The sequence below is a fragment of the Sebastes umbrosus genome, chromosome 20, assembly GCF_015220745.1.
Source record: "Sebastes umbrosus isolate fSebUmb1 chromosome 20, fSebUmb1.pri, whole genome shotgun sequence".
Classification (NCBI taxonomy): domain Eukaryota; kingdom Metazoa; phylum Chordata; class Actinopteri; order Perciformes; family Sebastidae; genus Sebastes; species Sebastes umbrosus.
Window position 1 is genome coordinate 21,007,504 of NC_051288.1, and position 24,197 is coordinate 21,031,700.

Genomic DNA, 24,197 nt, shown 5'->3' on the forward strand with positions numbered 1-24,197 from the left:
TAAACTGGCCCCAGTGCAACAGGAAAACACCTCCTCTTCCTCCCCAGACTGCAGAGAGGTAACCCCATCTGGGAAGCCGGACCGAGGGAGCGAGATAATATGAAGTGTAACGGAGAACTGCGGCAGTCTGAGAAGCCGCTGACAACGTGCTAATGTTTTAGCCTGTCAGCTCTCTGTGAGCAAAGACGGATGGTTTTAGAAATAGAATGTAATTACAGGGCAGAGCCTCATTGTCGGGGTTAGGACAATGAGAATAGTGTAGTGGAAGCTTTCTCTTTTTTTTTCTCCTCCCTGCTAAAAACGCCGTTCTGCTGAAGCTGGAAAGTGAATTTGAGACAAAAACTGACACAAACCACCAACGCAAGTGATGCGTCTTCTTAAAATAATATGAAACATCAGATCTGGTTGTGAGAGCGTTTGTGCTCCGTGTAACCAGAATGTGAATGTGAATGAACTCCTACACCAATCCTCTTTATTTTGATATTATGGGGTGTTTAACTGTGCAATTATTCAATATTATTGTTTGTCAGCTTTCTAGGGCTAGTGATTATTTTAATTATCCATAAATTAGTTTCTCAATTAATTGATTCACCGTTACTGACTATAACATGCCAGAAAATAGTGCAAAATACCTGTTACACTCTCCTAGAGCTCAGGTTGGTGTTATTACTATTAAAGCTGAAGTAGACGAGATTGGAGCAAATATGATTGTAAAAAAGTTATTTTTATAAAACGGTCGCTATATTGTGACAGTTGTACATAAACAAACAGGTAACCTGAAAAAAATCATGTGCCTCTGTGTCCTCCGGTGCTCCTAACGACATCTGCAAGATTTCACATATCGGAGGAAAACAAGCAGTAAGAGCTGATCTGAGGTCTGCTGTCCAGCTGCTGTCTACGAGAGCCGGCTGTCAATCACTCGCGAACTCCGACCAAACGATCAAACTAGGCAGCGCTGATTAAATATGAATCAATATTCTTTTACTGTAATGCCTATTTCTCTCCTCAAACTTTTTCAGAAACATCTTGTAGTGTACAGTTTAGCTGTAAAATGAGGACGTTTGTGACGCCGCCGCCATTGTGAAATCTGTTGAAGGAACGCCAAGTTCTGGTCACATGACCGGAGCACAGCCAATAGGAACGCTCTCTCTCTGAAATGACCTGTGATTGGTTAAAGTCTCTCATCAGGGGCTAGATTTTCTAAAGCCTGAAAATGAAAAATGGGGAAAACCATGATGGGGTGCAGAAGTCTAGTTATCTTTCAGAACACTTGAATTACAATATGCTGAAAGGTTATAATGGATTTTTTTGCCCAATGATGCCATAAATATACTGCCTACTGCCACTTTAAATGATTGATTATGAATTAATTGTTGGACTTCAAGTGGTGCCGTGGTTAGTACTGTCGCCTCACAGCAAGAGGGTCGCAGCTTTGAATCCGACTTGAGGACCTTCTGTGTGGAGTTTGCATGTTCTCCCCGTGTTAGCGTGAGTTTTCTCCAGGTTCTCCGGTTTCCTCCCACAGTCCAAAGACATGCAGGTTAGGTTCATTGATGGCGAAGGCGGGGTACACCCTGGACAGGTCGCCAGACTATCAAAGGGCTGACACATAGAGACAGACAACCATGTGTCTTTGGACTGTGGCAGAAAGCCAGAGAACCCAGAGAAAACCCATGTTAACACAGGGAGAATGCTGAATTTGGAATCTAGCACCTTTAATACTTCACCTCCAGTGTTAAAGCCTTGGAGCTGAGCTAGAAGACTGACTGAAAGGCTCTTACACTTGGACAGCTATAGATAAACAGTTATCTCATGAGCGATGCTGCAGTTCACTCTTTTACGAGCAGGTCTGCGGCGTTTTAATGTACGGCATTACGGAGGCACAGTCCAATAACGGATGTTCTAATTCTCGCCAAAAGCCCGTCTGATTACTAAAGCCATGAGCGTTTGATGGCATGTAGGCAGCTCCCCAGCATGTTGCCACGGAGATGGTAAATGAGGTGTTCAAGGGGGAGGGGACACGGGCGTGATGATTCATGTTATCAATCAGAGGGTTATTTTTCAATATCTCACATTGATGTAATCGTCCTAAAAACACATTAACATTGAGGGAGTACTCCGCCGAGAGATAATGGCTGGATATTTGCGCTGTTATTGAGTCAAACTCTGCCAGGCTTGAATGACGGATGTGCCTTACATACAGATAGAGGCTGCGGCGTGAATAAATACGCTCCGTCCAAATCCCAATTAGAAAATAAATAAATAGAGTGTAAAGACAATGACGAGGAGGGGCTGGGTGGGCACGATCATTCAAGAGAACACATCCACGGAGAAGAGGCAAACCAAAACGAAATGCATATTAGTGCCATTCATATTCATGACAGGTGAATGGAGGCCATTATGAACCACTCTCAATCACATTTGCATTTACATTACGGGCCTGTAATGCAACTGTAAACCTATGGAACAAATGGTGGTGAAGCAAAAGTTTAATGTGTTGCGAATAACTAGTTCTTGCTCCAGTGAATACCTGTTTATGTGTATATGTAAAAAAAATGTAAGGATGCACGATACATTTTGGGACCAATAACTTATTAAATCTATATTATTATGTATTATTCCAATATTGAAATTATAACCAATACATTATCAGCTGATCACATTAAGCCAATTGCTTTAATTGACTTAACAAACGCAGCATCTATATGCTCTGATACAATATGAACCTGAATGCTTAATACAATATCCACAGCATTAATAACTATTGGCTATAAGATATAGTGGAGTAATGTCTACCTTAGCAGAGAATGAAGTCGCTCTCCCTCTATGTGTGTTGTAATTTGAGCGTCTCCGTACTTTGTTGACATAGCCGGGCCGGCCGTGTGTGCCTTTTAGTGCATGTAAGCATGCCCCACTAGCTAGCTCAGGGCTGCTGCTCTGCACTGCTCTCATACAGCGGTTACAGCTGATAACGTTGTCCCAGCCAACAGCGCTGTGGCGGGAGCGTAGCACCCACCCTCCGGTTCGCCCTCAGGTCAGGTCACCACGGTTGCTGTTGTTTTAACTGTTAGGGCTGAACGTTGCGAGCCATGGGCTCGTCTTTGCCATGTTGAGAGCCGTTGAGAGGCAATAGAAATGCTCCCAATCTCGTATTTAGCACCTTTAAAGGTGGTTTGCAATCCACGAATAAACACAGAGAAGAAGAACAAGTGCAGCACGCTGATTATGGTTAATTCACATCAGACAGCGGCGAACAGCGGCTAGCCGCAATACTTACATTTTTCTGCAGCTGCATTTTTCATGTGTTTCAGGTGGGAAGAAATTCTTTGTAACTTAGGTCAACATGTCACAGGAGTCCTAGGATCTGTTTACTGATTGGCAGCGTGTACTCGGCCGCACTTCGTTGCTAAAAGTTAAACTTTTCCCAACTTTTAGTTTGGCTGCACTTGGCCACAGAATCAAACTTTTCATACATACTTTTCAGACATTGCATGGTAGCTCACTGCCTCTTGTGTGAATTCGGCATTAGAGAGAACATGTTGTCGTGGGTGTGGATGTTTTTCACAGTTTCAGAGGAAGACAACATGATTGCAACTTGCAACACAAGTTTTTGATGTACTTTACAAGAAAAAAACAACATTTCAAGAGTCAGAACTGTTATGTGTTTTTGTTGTGTTAAAAATAATGATGTCAGTTAGATTTGGTCAGAGCTATGGAATATTAAATCATCCATCTTTGCTCACTACATCGTAGCCTTTACCCTCAGGTCTGCATAAACTACATGTTATTAACCTATTACAAAAGTGTGAAATTATCCCTATCGGGTATGAGAAGCAGGTGGTTATTGGTATCCGCTGAAAAAACATACATACATTTACAGCGTGTGCACGTTTGTCTGCCAAACTGTGTTATATGTTGAGTGCAAACATAAGTTTATGACGGTGTGTGTGTCTTCTTTTCTGTGTGTGTTTGTACATTCACCTAGAGACTCAAAAGAGCTCTTCTAAAGGACCATTTTTTTTCGCTATAATGTGCATCCAAGAGTTCATCGGGGAGAGCTAGAAACGCGCACTGGCACTCGATTGCCAGAACTAAAAGCTTTGTGGGTGAGGGAGGGAAGGGAGGATGGGGGGGGAAATCCCTCCTGCTGGATTTACGCCTTGCCACAGCCGACCCTGTTTAAAAGCCAGTTGGATACAAGAAAGAGAGAAGGAACATAAGAACAAAAACAGGGCGGTGAAAGAGAATATTCAGTGCTGCTGCTGCTGCTGGCCTGAGCGGAAAATAATATGATGTAATAAATGGTATGTCAGAAGCAGACCTGCCCACGACAGCCACCGAGTCTGTGCACGCATGTGTGTGTGCACGTGCATTCCTGTGCATGTGTGTGTGCGTGTGTGTGTTAAGGCCTCTCCATTAGCAACATTCGGTAGACCAAACAAAGCCCAGAATCATCAATGAGGACCACTACAGCTGAGGGGATAGTGGAGTGAACCCTTGACAATATGAGCCTAATTACACACAGTGCTCTCAGAAGGGCCATAAATCAATGCTCGTGGTGAATCCCAAACAACAAAATCAATACAGTCGTGTCTCAATGGCCATAATGAGAATCTGGTTGAAGGAAAAGGATTTTAAATCAGCCACATATTGGCTCATGGCAGCGGGGTGTGAAACGCATGTTAAATTACAGTATAATGATTACAACACAACTGACATTTTGAATGAACTCTAACAAGAGGCGGTTTTATTATCAAACAACATTTCATTGTGATTAATAGAGTGATAATTAAAGTCTTTTTCTTGCTACTGTCTATTGTGATAGGGAGCGGTTATTAATGACTGGGGTACAAGGGTTGAGCCACGCAGAGAGTCAAAGACTAAATGTGTAGGAACAACATGTAAACCGGTTGGGGGGGTCCTGAACTCCCGTTTGTGTTAATCAAACTTCTCTAAATTGTTTGTATAATGAAATTATGGCCGTCAGGGGAGGCCTGGGGGACATTAATTAAGCAGATAAGCAAATGAAAATAAATCACTTTTTATCAAATGTGCGGCCGCCCCGCCTGTGCGTCCGGTGAACACGGGAAAAACAGGAAGTGATTTTGTTCAGAGATTTGAGGCTCCATAAATCGCAGTGACAAGCAATCAGGGTGACCGCTCTGTTCGTCTGGGAAACAGCGGGAGGACGGCAGAGACATTACTTCCTGTTCTGAGCTAAAGACGGAGGGATAAATATATATATTTTCATTTGTTAGTACCTGCACCTGATTTTGGTTTAGTTTTGTTCACAGTCTTTTGACAAAAATAGATTAAGTTTTGGTTTAGTTATAATCAATAAAAATTAAAGACATTTTAGTCAGTGAAGTTTGAATTTTTACGTTTTCTAAGAGACTACAAATGTCACCATCTTTGATGTTTACAGGTGTTATTCTTGACTATCACAATGACACAAGCATGAAAAAGCCCTGTTAAGCTGTTTATACCAGACTATAATAGTTCATATAAACTCACAGTGTCCAGTGCTGGGGGAGGGAGGAAATATTCCGAGATAAAAACTCAGAATTTCCCAGATTAATGTTGTACATTTATGTGAAATTAACTCACAAATTTCCGGAAAAAAAACCCAAATCAGTGTTAGTTTTCTTGTCTCTTCATAGTCCAGATGCTTATGATAATATAGTGATTCTGTGCTAAAATCAAAAGTATTTCCTTAATGTCGCTGGCAAAGTATATTTGATTAGGTCATCCACTGCTGGCATAACACATGGCAAGTGGTGTCGGCAAGTGGCGTCTGTGGTGTGATGAGGTTGATCCAACCTCCAACCAAAGTGAAGTGATGAAAATCCTAAATGTTTTTAATTTTTTTTCTCGTAAATTTGTGACTTTTAATCTCAATCTTTATCCCCACAAATTTGTGAGTTTGTTTTTGTAAATTTAACACTTTAATCTAAGAGAATATCCATGTCTTTTTCTTGTAAATGTGCGACTTCAATCTTACGTGGCGAAAAAGCGACTTTTTTGGGGGGAAATTGGTCAATTTTCCTGAGCCCTTGCATCCCAAATAAAGGCATCAACCAATCACGTTCTGCGGAACAACACGGAGACTCCGTAGTCCGAACCTAGATGCCAAACTTTAATACTTCTTTGAACCTTGACAAAGGCAGCGCAGAACGGATATACTCATTCCGTTCTTACTTTTCACAATAAAAGCCGAAGACATAATATTTGCAGGAGAGTATTTAGCATTTTTGTGTTGTTATACGTCAAGTGTTACTACCAGTATTTCTAGTATGTCGGGCGTACTCTTGTATGTGCAGCAGCTGAAAAAGGAAAAAGAAAATGATCATGAAGCGCTACATGAATGTGCTGGAAACACGATTTGGTGGCCACGTATATACACATTGTATAGGGGGACTGTGGGCTGTGCGGGTGCCGCATGGGAAAGCCACAATGAGGCAAGGCAGCGCTGTTAATGGATGTGATCACAGCTTCCTGTTGAATAATGCAGCCCTGCTAATTGGCTGGATTAATAATTAATGCGTTTGAGGAGGCGGAGGCGGGAGCCGCAGTGGATAAAGAACATGCAACCGTCTTGTTCAAGAAGACTTTGAATGCTATACGTCGTCTACGCCGGTAACCTGCTTCCTCCTCCTATTGATGATATGACTGTGTGAGACGAAGATGTCAGAATCAGCAATCGCCCTGACAACATAATGACATAATGAGCCACATGTTTGACGGTTAAAATGACTTGGGCTCATGTCAAGTCCCACAGGCTCCGCAATGTTGTTACACCCTTAGTCCAGACTGACCGTGGCTGACCCAGAACTAGCCAGCTGCGTAAATACCAATGACCGCAATAATGCAGAAATTAAACATATAACTGGGTCAGTTTTTGCAAATGGCATTGGATCTGGAGCTTTGGTGATCCAGCTCAGTGACAGGAACTGATGAGAAGACATAGGTGTGGCAAAAGAATGGGACATAGGAGGGTAAGAAAAATGGATTTTACTGTAAACCTGATTTATCCGCTGTTCTCGAGGTGTCCAGTTTCCAGAGGACGCATAAAACCAGCCCATAAAGAAGTCCAGTCTCTTCGGGTTAACACCTTCTAACCGCTGTTGTGCTCTTACAGGAAACAATAAGATCAATATCTCAGGGTGTGTTCAAAGGATTTCTGACAATCCCCAAAAATCGTTTGTTATAGAGTTCAATAGGTGCTAGACACAAAAGAACAGGAAAACAATGACCTGGTTCGATCATTGAAGTCAATAAAGGCTACACCTGTTTGTTAACGTGAAGTTGAGAATCTGGAAATGTGGCTTCTGGATCTGGTTTGAGCATCCAAGCACAAACAAACATGCAAATTTTAGCCTTAAAGGAATAGTTCTGAACTTATTTGCTTTTTTGCCGGGAGTTAGATGATAAGCTATAGACATAGACTGTATATAAGAAGTGGACGTAGTCACCGTGACATCACCCATTGGTTTGTGGACTTCCGTTTTGAGGCCTCGAGTGCGGCATTTTGGCCATCGCCATCTTGGTTTTTTGCAACCAGAAGTGACACGAGAGGGTGAAGCTAAGTACAACTGAACAAAGATATTTTTAGGCGACCAAAATGATACAATTAACTTCCATGAACTGAAAACACACTGTGAAATGTTTAACGTTGTAAGATGAAAACACGATTGGACAACGCCGTGGTAGCAACCTGTCACAAGGTAGCCACGCCCTAAAGCATCCCCTGCTTTATGGTCTATTTGACTCTAAATGGGACCCTAATTTACTAAATGAACATCATGCTGTATTGAAGAAGACTTGAAACTAGTGATTGAGACCATGAACTCATGTTTACAATGTTTACTGAGGTAATAAATCAAGTTAGAAGTAGGCTCATTTTCTCATAGACTTCTATACAATCAGGCTTCTTTTTGCAACCAGAGGAGTCGCCCCCTGCTGGCTGTTAGAAAGACTGCAAGTTTAAGGCACTTCAGCATTGGTTTCACTTTTCAGAACTGGAGGTTGCCGCCTGGTCTGTACATTAAATATGACAACCAGGAGACGGCTGGCTTAGCTTAGCATAAAGACTGGAAACAGGGGGAAACAGCTAACCTGGCTCTGTCCAAAGGTAACAAAGTCTGCCAACCAGCACATCTGAAGCTCACTCATTTACACGTTATATGTTGCTTCTTTAATCCAAACAAAAACTAATGGAGAAGAAAGAAATAGTCAAGCACATAATCCCCAATAAAACCTAATTTTCACACTTTTATATTAGTGTGGACACTACATGTACATTGCACATATTCTTTGTACCTTATACTTCATATACTATGAGCTTTTGCACAACCCCTGGTCAATATGTTGCACATTCCTGCACAAACTGTAGCTCTTCTTCTTTAAAAACATATTTTTTTACATATCTTATATAGTGTTTATATTCTGTATTGTACATTTTATATAATGTTTCTTGATTTGTGCAGTATATTTATCATTATGCATCAAAACACCAAGACAAATTCCTTGTGCAAACCTACTTGGCAATAAAACTGTTTCTGATTCTGGGTTTCCAGTCTTTAAGCTAAGCTAAACTAACCAGCTGCTGGCTGTAGCTTCATATTTAACAGACAGATATGAGAGTGGTATAGATCTTCTCATCTTATTCTTGGCACAAATGAACGTACGAACTGACATTTTCTTCACAGACGATCACATAACTTTACTGTGTCTTCTTATAACGGCAGTGAAAAGCTTCTCCGAGACTTTGCATCCGTAATTTCCCTGCCATGATTCATCTCTCACTTCTCTCTTACTGGTCCGTAACTGAGGAAATCTGCTCCCTGCTCCTCTCATTAACATGCAAATCCTCATCTTTAGGATAATAATGGAAAAAAGAAGAGGAAGAAGAAGAAGCTCCCTTTTGTGCAACTCCTGAGCGCTGAGGATGTTCCTTCCTGCTTCTATTAGCTGGACATGTTCTCCTCTGACAGCAATCTCCCTCCTGTCTAACGTACAGTCAGACCTAGTTACTGTAGCAATTACTAGCGTTCAGGTTAAGATTAATTGAATTACTGGGTGGCTTCCCTGCACTCCTATGTGGGCGTATCAATCACGGCCCGCGCGCCACACAGACCCTTTATCACCCTCCTCCATCTTTATGCAAAAAGACGCGGGCTGTGCTGTTGCGCTCCATCTATCAATAAACGGGTCCGGGGTGGCAAACTCATTTTCTAACACATTCCTCTCTTTAATCAAGCAGCCTGGCATTCGGAGGTAGTTAGCGAAAGCTGTTCTTTCAATCTTTTCCTCCAAATGAATAAAATGTTAAGAGAAAATTAAAAATAGAGCAGTCGTAACGACCCCTCGTTTGACTTGTGAGAAATAGCACTTTGGTGATTTGTGATACATTTTTAATTGATAATTCACGAAGAGAAATCCTGCCGCAGAGCACCCGTGAATGGCTCTTTTGTGCAACGTTTTAAAACACAATAGACTGTATGTAAAGCGTTTGTTTGAACAGCTGGATTTCTACTTGAGGCAGGTAGCTTTTCAAAAAAAACGCACATGCAATGGATCTGCGGTGCTTCTGTTTGAATAAAATTGCTCTCAAGGCAGATTAAATGCCACTCTGTCATTCCCTCTCCATTCACCACCTCCATTATTAGCTATTTTAAAAAATTGTGCAGGATTTCTTGACTGTAGTACACTGCCAAACCCCTAATCTTCAGCATGTTTTATTCCCCTCGTCGCTACCATGCAACTCTTTGTTCGTCACATAGCGGGAACATAACAGAATAGACTGGATGTAGAAGTGCTGAAAGCTCCAAAATAACATCTGAAGGAAATAATGTGTTGGCCTCTTTGTCGGACGTGCCAAAAAAATGCCAATCCTTCATTTCATGTGAACTCCAAGAGCCACACACACACATACTCGCGCCTCAAGCTTAGCTACAGTATAATTCTGTGTTTTTGCATGGAGACAGAGGTTGGGCAGTCAAATAGAGGTTGTGCCTGAGGTGCCGTCTGGCGTAGCCTCTGCCCATGTCTGCGAGGCGGACCCTGCCAAGGCGACTGGCACCGGCCATGCCCCGATGGAACACGAGAAAAAAGGATGTTTGGTGCCATCCTATCACCACACAGGCAGCTGCAGATAGTGCACATGGCAAGTGCCTTTAAGCGCAGCGGTAAGAGAGGAAACAATCCAGTGTTTGAGCATAAAAAAGACCCTTGAAAAGACTTCTCCTGCTGAGTGAACGGAAGTAAAAGGCTGGAAAGACGAACTTCCTTGAGTAGTAAACACTTGAATGTTTTTTAATTTTACAGGGAATTGGAGGAAATGTGTGCCAGAAAAAAAAAAATTTAATGCAGCAAAAGTATTTTAAAGAAAACATTACAGTTGGAACGGAAAAACGGAGGACCCGAGAGGAGAGGGCTTCCTTCTTTTTATTGGTTCCCAGGCTTTCCGCCGCTCTGCTTCTCCCTCTCTGTCTGTCTGTCTCTGTCTTTCTCTCTCCTGTGGAAAATATGGAGGGCTCCCTGTCCTGTGATAAAGCTGTTGCCTGCGAGATGGGAAAGAGAGATCCATCACGTTGAGGCGTTGGTTTACCCTGCCAATCCGCACCACTGAGGGCTGTAACGCGTACATGCTCCATCCATGCATCATTTACCGAGCCCTTCTGTGCCCAAATAACATGGGTTTGGCTGCACGTTTCTGAAATCCTAAAGCGCCTTGGCAGATCCTCTGAAAAGTCTTGATATGCATGAATTCTGGAGGTTGTTTTGCGGTTTTGTTTAGTTCGCTTCTACGAAGAGAGAGACCGAAACCGTCTAGTCTAAAGCCCCTTGACTCTCCAGTGCCAAATGATAGGGTTACAGTCTCTCTTTGTTTGTGGAGGGATAACACTTAACTTCCATCAACCTTGGACTGCCAAGAAGAAGAAAAAAAAAAAAAACGTCGAGAGGAACATAAATACAGTACAGGAAGAAAATTGCAAACATGATTCTTTCTTTTTTTCATTACAGTCGTACTGCTTGTAAAAGAGCCTGAAGGCAGAGCTGCTGTGATGTTAGAAAACATTACCTGGCGGGTTTCCATGGCGTTGAGGGAAAATAAACATCACTGACATTCATGGGTTTTGAAAACACACTAAACTAGTAAAGGGCTTCAGGTATATCACAAGAAAACAGAACAGAACGGAGCTGCTGGAAAAGGTCAAACATCTCAACTTCAGAAACGATAAGACGAGAGAAACGATTACGGTGCAACGCACAGAGCAATGCAGGGTTTACGTTAGTCGGCATACAGACAGATAGATAGATAGATAGATAGATAGATATTATCCAGGCAATGTATAGGTATGAATATACATATCAACACTAGAGGTAAATATCTATAGCATACAATAGTATGGTATAGTATAGTATAGAAAATATAAAGAATATATTAGAATAAACTATAAAAATATACCTACAACTAACTTAAAAAATATAAAATATAAACATAGAATAACTATAACATACTATGTACATTTTTGTTCTAAAATAAAAATGTTAATTGACGTCTTTTTGCCGGTAACACGTGTAGTTGTTCAGCAGATTAAATGATCAACGGCCAAAATGTCTGTTGGGAAATATGCCAAATAAATAAATAAATTAATTAATAGCATGCTAAATAGCCGAATATTGTAAGATATGCTACCAAGACAACTTTAATATGAACTTATACTAAACAAAATTGTAAATGCCTCCGCTCCGCTGTGATCCAATACACTTTTTGTCAAATTCAGCGAATATGTTTCTTCATACACAACTGCGAAACAAACAAAGTGGCTTGGACCAAGCCGCTACGATTATGATATAAATAATGATTGCATCTATGTTTCTTCAATCAATTTAGACTTTTGGACTTCGGACTGAGACAACTACAGACACGAGGAGTGTGGTGCCGCGCTCGCTGTGAATATGTGCGTGCTTGACAGAGAGAGACAGAGAGGGGAAGACAATGCGGACTGCATGTAATGTTTCGGTAAAGTATTAACAATAATAATTGGAATGTCAATGTTTGGACGATCCATCCAGCTATTATCTGTAACCTCTTGTCCTATTCAGGGTCGTGGAGAGGCAGGAGACGATCCCAGCTGACATTGGGCGAAGGCTGGGAACACCCCAGGCTGCCAGACTATCACAGGGCTGACACATAGAGACAGACTACTATTCACGCTCACATTCAAACCTACGGGCAATTTAGAGTCAACAATGAACCTAACCTGCATGTCTCTGGACTGTGGGAGGAAGCCGGAGAACCCGGAGCTTCTACATTTAACTTAATTTCAAGTTATGTCAAATGTAGGCTATTATATGGCTATTTAAAGCATATGTCTGGTAGTTGTTCTATATGGCCGGAATACTGGAATATTAACGGCCATATTGGGCTTCAAAAAAAGTCTAGTGTAAACTCTGGAGCGATGTATTTTTGTACAGCCAGGGACAATAAAAAAGGTGACCTCAAGTACTCCTTTTGAAATATGAATCCCAGAATAAATGCTTGGTAATGTATGGGCTAATACCTCATAAAGAGAGCGACAGCTGCTGAGCTGAATGGGCCTGAGATACGACGGGGGTCAAACAGGTTGCTGCTGACTAGTGTACACAGAAACCCGAAAGTGAACAAACAACAGAATCCTAGAAACAATGAAACCCGATCTCAATGTTACAGTACCATCTGCTGGCATCGTGAACTCTGAGGGTGGCACATTTCTGTGGCAGCGACCCTCCTGACCGCGATCAATCACAAACTCTTTCTGCACATGTTCATCAAAAGAGTTCCTGATCCCCCCGAGGCCCGAAATATGCGCATGAAAGTCTTCATCTTGAGGAGTCAACAAACAGCTCTTATATTTAGGTGTGTCAGGTGAGTACATCAGGTGTGAGCGTCTGGTGGAGATCCAGGTGGTGTCTGCGGAGCACCCTGCACCTGCTGCCTGTCCTCACTCACCCATCGGGGGGCAGATTCCCAGCATGCCAGAAGGCAGCTGCTGACAGGATGGTCCCCTTTGCTTCTATCTGCCTCCCCTGCACGGGGCCTCCAAGGGTCAGCTGCTAAGGGCATGCAAAGATGTCGGTGGGGGTGGCGGAGGTCAAGGAGTTGGCGAGGAAGGAGGGAGGTGGGGTGTCTACAGTCATGGGTGGGTTGCATGCCTTCAGCAGGAGGTGAGCGTCCCGCTTTTACAATTATACTCCCCGATAATCACTTTCACAATCCAAAGGCAGCTCGGAGCTCATGCTCAGGAGGTCTCTGGTGATCACGTTACGTCCGCTGTGTGCGCCCTCTACGACCCCCGACCGTGACCTCTCCACCCACCTCTCTACTCCACCTGCCATCCGACAAAACCTGCCTCCAAGTTAGCAGATGTAGTGAAAAACAGACACTCAACACCCAATTCTGTAAAAACGCTCTGTTAAAATGCTGTTTTATATCACTAGGTATGATATTTCTTGGGCCAAACATTTTGTTTCACCTTACCTTTATTTAATCAGGCACGTCATTAAGAACAAATTCTTATTTACAATGGGGACCTGGCTGAAGGTAAAGCCTCTTGAGGCTAATCCATTAGTCGATTTAATCAAAAGATCTTTAAAACTGAGTTTCTCCACAAAGAATCACACAAAAGCACCACTTTTGTGCTCATAAGTTTCTTGGAAATAAGTCATTCAACATGAAAAAAAGCATAAAAAAACAACTAATCAACTAAATAAACGACCGATTAGTCGACTAATTGACAAAGAGCGGGCAGCCCTAATTATTTCATTATCATTATCTGCAAAAATACATTTGAGTTCACTTTTATATTGAAATTCCACCCTTCTCCTGTACAGTACTAGATTCCGGGGCTACGGAGCCAAAGATGGTTTACTTTGGAGAGGACTTTATTTAAAACTTGAAGGTAAACCTGCAGGTTTTATGCACTGGGTAGTATATAAAACCTCTCCCTTCCGAAATATGCCCCATTCCCACATCCTGTTTCATGACGAAGCATGTCTAACTACGTTAGAAAAATTACAATCCAGAGCCATTTCTCAGGAGCATTAAGAAGATGTAATTTCTGCTTCGTATTTTCCAATATAGTGTCAGAACAGGTTAAATCAACCGGGGTATCAATGAGGAGAAATGAGTTTTAAAAATCTTTCGAAACTCATGCCACAAATGTGCAAAAGAAAACGCCACTTCAAAACGTGTTGTCCTCCCGCCAGCTCGAGAAAATAAGACCCACATTGAGCGGGTCCTATGTAGAGCTGCAACGATTAATCGATTAGTTGTCAACTATAAAATTAATCACCAACTATTTTGAGTAATGTTTTTAAGAATAAAAAGTCAAAATTCTCTGATTCCAGCTTCTTAAACGTGAATATTTTCTGGTTTCTTTACTCCTCTATGGCAGTAAACTGAATATCTTTGAGTTGTGGACAAAATAAGACATTTGAGGACATCATCTTGGGCTTTGAGAAACACTGATCAACATTTTTCATCATGTTCTGACATTTTATAGACCAAACAACTAATCGATTAATCGAGAAATAATCTTAAATTGCAGCCCTAGTCCCATGACAAGTTTACTAAAGTGTGGTTTCCATTTATTGAACATGTAATGGAACTGACTTTTGTGATATACCACGCCACCTGATTGATTTTTCCTATTTAACGTTTATACATTGGATCCTTTTTATTATTTATTTATTTATTATTTTAGATTATTTTATTTATCTATTTACTTGTATTTACTATTTATATCTATATTATACTGTTTTTCTTCTTTCCTTCTGAGTGCGCTCTTGGTACGAGTGTTTATGTTTGTATATGTGCATACATGTTTACATAATGCAAAACTCAACTTAATTAAAGTTATAAAAAAGAAAGAAATCTAATCAACTGTTTTGGAGAAAAAAAGCTAAAACAAATGGCTCCTTACAAAGAGACACATTTTGAAGTGTTTGCACACACAGACACATAACACCAGCAAAAAAAGAAAAAAGAAGATGTTCTTCATATTTTTGGCTGATATGTTTTTATAAATCCAGACAGTCCAGTGAGGTATTTTCGAGTTGGTACACAGTGTGGTGCAAATGAAGCGTGTGGTGAAAACTATTTTGAACTCTATATCGCCCGCATTTAAAACTTCCTGTATTCCAGGCCGGGTTACGTCCAAGGGCAGCAGCGAGCGCCAAAAGCACACTGGAGTTTACATGCTCACGTAAATACGGACACATAGTAGACACACACACGGTTAAATCTGGCCTTCTGTCCCAGCTGGCGTGTGGTTTTGTCATGACAACCCGGTGCAGCCGTGATAAACAAATGAAAGTTACAACTTGTTTTGCACGTTGTAGAGTTTTCAGACAATTTCCAAAATCGTGAGTTAAATTATACAGTAGGAACTCCGAGCGACTGCTACAACAACTTTTACAGTCCTATAAGACAGAGGTCCTCAGTAATTTCTTCACTTTTTTACATCCAGCCTCTCCCATTTGGAGTTGTGTCATGCTTTCCAGCCGTCTTCCAAACCTCTCCACACTCAGAATGACAAGTGAAACGTCAGGCAGCAGCGAACAAGGCCAGAGTTTAAACTCTGCCACCCAATTAATTGACACACACTCTAAACACGGCCAACGTATGAGAAAACTTGGACGTCGGCCTCGTTTCAAACGCTGGGAATTCAACAGCTTTTCACCGTCAGCGCTTGACAAATGTCTCTTTATTTTCTTTAACTTTTTTTTTTTGCTTAATGGAGTTGTGTCAACAAACCCGACCGGGTAGCCGAATGTAGGAAAAAAATGCTAATCACGTGAAGAAAAGAAAAAAGGCATTCATGGAATTTAAACATGTTCCATACATTTACATCTGGATCTTGATTTGTATTTGAGTTAAAATCTTCTGCCACACATACAGAATCAGATCAACTCCGCCGCTTTCTAACACAAATCCCCGCTGGGTCACTGCTTTTATGATCAAGAGCCATTTTTTTATTACCATTACAGAACGCCCTTTCAAACAGGGCCAGTTTCATGAAGAGGGAAACCCCTAATTTAATGTGATTTTTCTTTTTCGTTTGCTTTCTCATGGTTTTAAGTATTGCATATAACATTTAAGGAGGAGCTGAAATGGATACACTAACTCTGATCATTGACGCAAAAGATTTTCTGACACATACACCTTTTTTATTTCCTGGATTTTTATTTGTTTTAGCAAAGCTGTGGTCTGGCTAAACGGACGAAAAGTCCTACACCGAATATGTTTGTATCTAGCTAAATATGCATGTGGCGCCGTTGGTGGCACGTTGCCCTTGTGTTTAACGGGTCACACATGTTTTTATGAAGGATAATTAACCCATTAAGGGATCTGGTGAGAGCTAATCCAACCGGTCTGCAGACATCAAACTGCGGCTGGGTCTAGACAGGTGAAAGCCGGGCGTTCAGTAACCCAAGTAGACCAAAAACATAATACTGACTACTCTGTAGCGCGGACCTCTGCTTTAGTTCACAGTGTTTGACCTCCTTGTTCACTCCCGAGTGTCCATTTCCACAACAAAAGCCTAACAGGTTGTATGTGATTATACGGATACACCGCTGAGAAATGTGCAGTGAAATGTAACACTGACTGACGGGGCGATCGGGCCGCCGGGTGTTGGTTTCCTTATTTGACAAAAGGCCTGAATTTACTGAAAGTCTTCGGACAAAAAGTGCACGAAAAAGAATGACGTTTTATTCAGGGAGCTAAAGTTTTTAGTTTAAAGTACAACACCGCAAAAAAAAGAGTAAAAAATAATAAAGTCGTTACCAAGATTTGAATAAATGCAGATGGTGAGACAGAGTTTTACCCAACTATTTGGAGTCTTAGGACACATAAAGTTAAAAGCTACCAATGTTTCATATTCTGACAGCCCTGCTGTCAGAACGGGAAATTTTATCCTCCTCAATAAATCACAGGTTTTTGCATCACAGCTTTTGGGTGTGCGACTGACTTTTTAGGGCAGTTGATGGAAATTCCCCTAACAAGCCAGACAAGTATAATTCTGAGGAAAGCTGGGAAAAGGAGGCTGGAGATGTTGCCACGTCACATTAAGAGCTTAAGAGGTGTTATACAGTACGGTACACATTCCCATCGGGACAAAGTGATTCATGCCGAGGACGCATATCGGCCCCGACAATAAACAAAGAGTCTCCAGAGACGGAAGCTTCCACGTTTTAAGTATTCACGGCTGCTAATGAAAGGAATCGCATAATTCAAGCAAATTGGACGCGGTGATTAGTCACAGAGAATCTGGACTTGTTTTGCACAAACACAAACAGTTTGTTTTCTTTATTTTTAAAGGATAGTATTACTGAGCAATTCAACATGTAACTGGGAGTTTGTTCTTGAGACATAAGCTTTCAAACTGTCACGTCTCAGATTAGTTTAGTTTATTTGAGAAGGGACCGTGCAAATTGATAGATATACATGGTATAAAAAAATGACAGAATTAGCCAAAAGACTGTTTTTAATCTGTTGTCGCCGGTCCGCAGTGTTACAGAAGGCATCCTAAAATACATCACAACCAAAACAGGGCATATAGTTTAAAAAACTAATTAAAGATGAAACTTTTAAACATTTGTGCAGCCTTAAAATCGTAAAAGCATACAGTAACTGTGACTCCGAGGACCCCGAGATTAGAGGAGCAACGTTTAATCGATTAGTTGTCAACTAGTAAATTAATCGCCAACTATTTTGATAATCGATTAATCGGTTTGAGCAAAAAAAAAAGTCTAAAATCTCTGATTCCAGCTTCTTAAATGTAAATATTTTCTGGTTTCTTTACTCCTCTATGATAGCAAACTGAATATCTTTAAGATGTGGACAAAACAAGACATTTGAGGATGTGTTCTTGGACTTTGGGAACAACATTTTTCCCAATTTATTGACATTTTATAGACCAAACAAATAATTGATTAATCAAGAAAATCAGATCGGATATCAGGCCCATACAGACTCAAACAGTTGGGTCGGGTATCGGTGACAACGGGGCCGATCTATTCAATTCACTTCTATGTTTATATACTATATGCATTATAGACTGGAATTTTTAATCAATTTATTGCTCCATTAAAATGGGTTATTAAGGTTTTAAAATGTTCCTGTTAATTTTAAAGATTTTTTTACTAAGTTGCTAGTGTACGATTTATTAATTTAATAATAAATAACAATTCAGTAAATGTATATCTATGTATTTATTTGTTACATTTTGTTTTACAAAGTTAGGAAAGTTTAAGTGTTATGTTGCCTTACACATAAAAGAATGACCCCAGTCACTTCCACACAGTGAGGCATACAGAGTATTGATTAAACACTGGTATCAGATCGGTACTGGTTATCAACCGATACCTAAAGCCCAGGTATCGCTATCGGTATTGGAACTGAAAAAGTTGGATTGGTGCATCCCTACCCGAGATTAAGGTTGACCCGAATGCTTCGAAGCTTCGACCGTTGCCATGTTTTTTACATATAAGTAATAATAAAGAATAAATCCCAAAATATCCCAGGAAATAAGGACTAATCCCACAACATTATTCATTATTCACATTCAACATTAATTATTTTTAGTTATTCTCAGACAGATCTCGCTGTTTGTTGAGTGTAGAGGTTTGTGTGCGGACAGTAGTGCGGCAGCGGCACTGAAACGGGGGAGACGGAGACAGACAGACAGACCACATGGTATTCGGGACAGCCCTACCCGAGATTGTGGCGCTTTCTGACGAGGAGCCCGGCTAACTTCAAGCGGTGCAATCAACCTGATTTCCTGATTTTGACAAGCTACTTTTGAAGTGCACAGAAAACACCTCTACATGACCTCAAGCCAACAACTTCAAAATGAATGCGACTCAATCATCCACAAAAGCGACCAACAGGAAAGACGTTGTCGAGGAGAGCCGACGAGATGAACTCCCGCAGAGCGGGCCGCGCTGTTGTAACAGTTATTTATTCCTCTTTTCAATTCAAGGGGTCCTTCTGTTTTAAAATGGACAGCATTTAAAGGGGGGGGAACCGGCACTATAAGGTCTGTCCTTGGAGGCACGGTCCAAATTCCAGAGAATCTTGGCAACTCCTCGGGATAGATGGGACCCTCATGGATATAAAACCCCACAATGGATGAATAGGTAAACAGAAGGGTGTGAAAGAGTGATGGCGAAAAGAGAATGTTCACTCTCAGAGAGGCACAAAGAGGGAGGTGTGTGAGGGGGAGATGGGAGAGAGCCAGGGAGTTCGGTGGAGGAGGAGGAGAGGGAGGGTGAGCGAGGAGGCTCTGGAGGGAGTTGTCAGTGAGGGAGAGTAAAAGTTTTGTCTCTAGGCTTTTAGAGGGTGCTGTGTGGTGTGTTAACTCAATCAAAAGGTGAATTATACCTCCTGAGACACTCAGGTAACCTTTCATTATGGCCCTAATCCTTCTTAATAACAGAGCCGCAATGTCGGCAATGCCCCATTAGACAGAGAACCACTGAGAGGGAGAGCCATTATTCCCCACAGGCCGCTGGAAATGTGAACACACAACACTCACTCACACACACTCGCTGTGACAGATGAAATCAATCACACGTTCGACTTGAACGAGGTAAACGCAGCATACACTCCTGCATATGGGAGGAGAGTAAATGTGTGTTTATGCGGGATCAGAGTTCCTCTAAAGTTTCACTTTAAACTGCAAATTCAGACTGAAACTTTGGAATAACGGATCGATGAAACTGTAAACTTTGTTTAAAACACACAATATATAAAGTTTGATGCACTAAATTATGATTTTTAGTAAACAATTTACTCTTGATATAAAAAAAACACTGTCCAACATTTATCCTGTTGAAATTTATCTGCAGTAAAATACTCTTATTTTAACTCTTGTTAATTAGTTTTTTGCACTTTCTTAACAGTCGGCACATCTATGCATTGAGTTTGGCTTTTTTAGAAAATAGTCTTATTATTTTATGATTACAAGCACTGTCAAGACTTTATGTGATGATTTGCAGCGTACAAATCTACATAAAAAATAATAATTAAATCAATTAATGTGTAATAACGTGTATGATTAATGTCTGAGTTTAATGGAACAAATGGGTTTAAGAAAATGCAATTAATTTTAGAAAAAAACTTCTGAAAAAGTTATGCAAAATGTCTGTTTACTGAACAAATACTTATTAAAGTGTCAATAATAAATTAATAAAAAAGTGTGAGCAGAAACTCCATGCAGCTATATAAAGTTACAGTACATAAGGCATTAATGTTTCAACAGAGAAAATGCAAATTGTTTAAATGTTTAAATATTTAAGATGTGTCCTTGTCTTATTTCCCAGCCTAATCAAGCTGTAAACCCAAAGCAACTTAAAAAGGCAGTCAACCCTAAAATGTGCAACAAAATGAGCAGCCTGATAACATCTAATGAAAACAGACTTAATGTAGCGTCATAAATCAACAGGCTTCGTCCTACTAAAGTTGTTAAATAAAGATTTCTGGCTTGTGTTGACTAGACTTTATCAGTAGGATAAATAAAAAAGTTGGATAAACACAATCTATCACGATGGCAATTTAATGACTTATAACAATATACAGAAGTCAAACCGAGATTATAAGACGGACATTAATTAATGTGTTCTAATATCTCTCTACAGTAACTTGATAGTATGAATATTAATAAATATATGCCAGGGTGAGTTGCCGTAAAGTGGGACACCTAAGCGCCAGTGGGTGTAGGTCTTCCTCAAACAAATAAAAGTCAATAAAACTATTGATATTTAATGTATTTCTAATACGCCTAAATGCTTCAGAACTATTATAGTATTTATTTATTTATTTATTTATTATTATTTATAGTCTCATTGTTTGTTTGATGTTGTTCGATTCTCCAGGTAACATCCACACCTATAAGCCTAAGTTCTGTAACAGCAATAACATTGTAAATGGTAAAATTACTGATTTAGCCTTGAGTGTTTCCGACATTAGTTGAGGTGATTTAGGACTTTTAACAGACTTTTCAGTGTCCCACATTTCGGATATGACTGTCCCACTTTAGGATATCAAGATTTGTCTGAGAAAACTTGGCATTAAAGACAAGTATACAGTTTATTTTATGAGTGTGATATCTGCATTTTCTTCCTTTTGGTTTGATAAGGACACATCCTGGGGATTTCAGAGTGGTACTGGGTTTGGACTTAATGTATTGGCTTCATATCTAAAAAAAAGTGTTTAAATTCTGATGTTTTTTCCTCCAAATATATTTAATTAAATATTCACCTGGGGCATTAATTAATGTGTTCTAATATCTATAACTTGATGAATATTAATACATTTATGCTAGGGTGAGTTGCCGTAAAGTGGGACACTACCTAAAGTGGGACACCTAAGCTCCAGTGGGTCCTCAAACAAATAAAAGTCAATAAAATGATTGATATTTAATGTCTTTCTAATATGCCTAAACGCTTCAAACCTATTATAGTCTTTATTCTTTATTTATTTATTATTGTTTATAGTCTTATTGTTTGTTTGATCAATTTTCTATGTAACATGTGCACATAAGCCGAGGTTGTGTAACAGCAATAACATTGTAAGTGGTAAAATAACTGAACATGGGATTGCACATTTAGCATGAAGGTGATTTTCAAGCCTTTTAACAGACTTTTCAGTGTCCCACATTTTGGATATGACTGTCCCACATTAGGAAATCAAGATTTGTCTGAGAAGACTTGGGCGATCACAATTTTGGCTTCCCACAATTAAATGAACATGATCGCCTGCATTTAATATACATGTTATGCTCATAGAAAACTGCTGCATATCAAATCAAGCGCTTCCTAAACTAACAGCCAGCCACCAGCCGGTGATCGAGATGTTTTGGCTTCACTTTTGTGAACAGATATTATCTATACAACCAATGTGTTTATGATTAAACTGAGAGCATAAAACTGTTTATCTAGCCTCTTAATGTTGCTAATTTTGCTCTCAAAGTGCACCAAATTGATGCATTTAACTTTAAAATGTATCTAACAAAAGGGGTAGGGTGAATATTCCTGTATTTTTTCATATTCATAATAATGCACACAGTGCACTTTAGACTAAGCTCCTGGAGTTACCCTGCACTATACTCATTTTTAACAGTCTCTTCTGCACTTTTTAATGGTCGTGTATCACAGCTGTTACCCTGCACTATATTCAGTTTTAACAGTTTTCTTCATCTCCTTGTATTTTTATATCTGGTATATTTTTTTGTACTTTGCACTACTAACTTTTTACTAACATGTTTTTGCACTATGGAACTGTGATGCTGGAAACTTGAATTTCCCTCGGGATCAATAAAGTTACTATCTATCCATCCATCTATATATTGCAATATATATAGCAGAAAAAAAATATTTTGCAATGTCAGTTTTTTCCAACATCCCTAATATGTATATTAACAGGGATGTACCTCAACAAAACTGTTTATTTTAATGTGAAAGTGCAATAAAATCAATGAATAATCTTGATAAAAAAAATCATGATATCAATATTGATCAAAATAATTGTGATTATCATTTTTGCCATAATAGTGCAGCCCTAGTACTGATATATCTACCATTTATTTTGATATATTTATATATTTATTTTATATTTTGAGTCTGATATTTTCTTTTTTTTTGGTATGATTAGGACACATCATATCACAGTATATTCCAGAAAATCTAAAATGCAAAAAAAATCCCACATTAGACTCATTCACTCTATTTATGATGAATGTATCATTTTGACCATAATAGTGCAGCCTTAGTACTGATATGTGTCTACCTTTTCTTTTATAAGTGTGATATATTTCTTTTTTTTTTGGTTTGATTAGGACACATTCATAGGACAATATATTCCAGAAATATGAGATGGAAAAAAAAGAGCCACATTAGGATCATTCACTCTTTATGTCAGTCTAAAAAAAGTTATTTCCTCCAAACATACATAATTAATTAGAATATTCACCTGTACCTCTCCAGGGAATGAATAAAAAAGCTTTTAAATTCTCTACACAACACTATAATATATTTTATAAAACACACATTTGACAATAATATAACTGATCTGATATCAGCATGACTTGTTTTGCAGCAAAATCTCTTTAATGGAGTAATAAAATCATGATATAGTATAATAGTATAAAATGAGTTTTTATTACCTGTACCACTCCAGTCCGTTGTCATAGTTGCGGTCGAAGAAGTGCGGCTCTGCTCCCACGGCTCTGATGTCCGGATGAACCCGGAGGAACTCCAGCAGAGCCCGGGTGCCTCCTTTCTTCACCCCGATGATGAGAGCCTGCGGCAGCTTCTTGCTTCCTTCTCCGAGAGGACTGAGTTTACCTGCGAACCTTGGTGACACTAAATCCGGAGGCGGCAGGATGAAAGACTCCTGCAGCTTCCACTCCTCGTGCACAAGTCTTCTGCTCCTCAGAGACCTCAAGTCCTGCAGGAGTCTGCTGGAGGTGCTGGAGGTGCTGGAGGTGCTGCTGGAGGTGGTGGTGGTGCTGCAGCGGTCTGTGAGGAGCTGCAGGAGGAAGAGTGAGGTGAGGAAGGAGCACAGCATGACCGCTGCTCTCCTCCTGCAGAAGGAGCCTCTCGACGGGGGGTCCAGTGCTCGGATGCGGCTAAAAGCCATACCGGTCCCTGGGTGGTCGGTGCAGGAGCCATGCTAGGCGACCATTATTCAGTCTTCTTGCCATGAAGAAACCAAAGAGGAGTCTTCATCCACACAAAGTGCTGCTGTGGATAACAACACCCCTATATACTCTCCTCCAGAAAAAAGATACCTGCTGCTGCACACAGGTGAGAAAGATGACAGGTGCACATTTACAGGTGCACTCCTCTCAACTCTCCTCTCTCCTCGCGCGCTCTGTGCAGGATGCCACCACTCCACCACCACGAGCCCTGATGTGCCTGCCACCCTGCACGTGTATAGAGTTGTAAACTTGGCAGGTTTGCTTGACAGGCACCTCCTCTGGCCAATGAGATGACGAGAGGAGCAGACAGGATGACCAATGAGATTCCAGGTGGGCGGGGAAACTCATACATTTCAGCATCTTAGGCAAATTAGAGGGGATTTTTTATGCACAAAATAAAGTTGTGTGAAGTGGGGAAAAAAATGCTAAATAGACAGACTAAAATAT

At 40.4% G+C, this 24,197-nt stretch overlaps 1 protein-coding gene across 1 annotated transcript in view; it reads right to left on the reverse strand.

Moving 5' to 3' along the window:
• Nucleotides 1-23,976, reverse strand: part of LOC119478966 (heparan sulfate glucosamine 3-O-sulfotransferase 3A1-like) — a 42,196-nt gene extending 18,220 nt beyond the window's left edge. The window contains exon 1 of the mRNA XM_037754066.1: nucleotides 23,214-23,976. Within this exon, the coding sequence (XP_037609994.1) occupies nucleotides 23,214-23,689 (476 nt within the window). The 5' untranslated portion in view covers nucleotides 23,690-23,976. The remainder of the gene's footprint in view (nucleotides 1-23,213) is intronic.
• Between the last annotated feature and the right edge of the window lie 221 nt (nucleotides 23,977-24,197).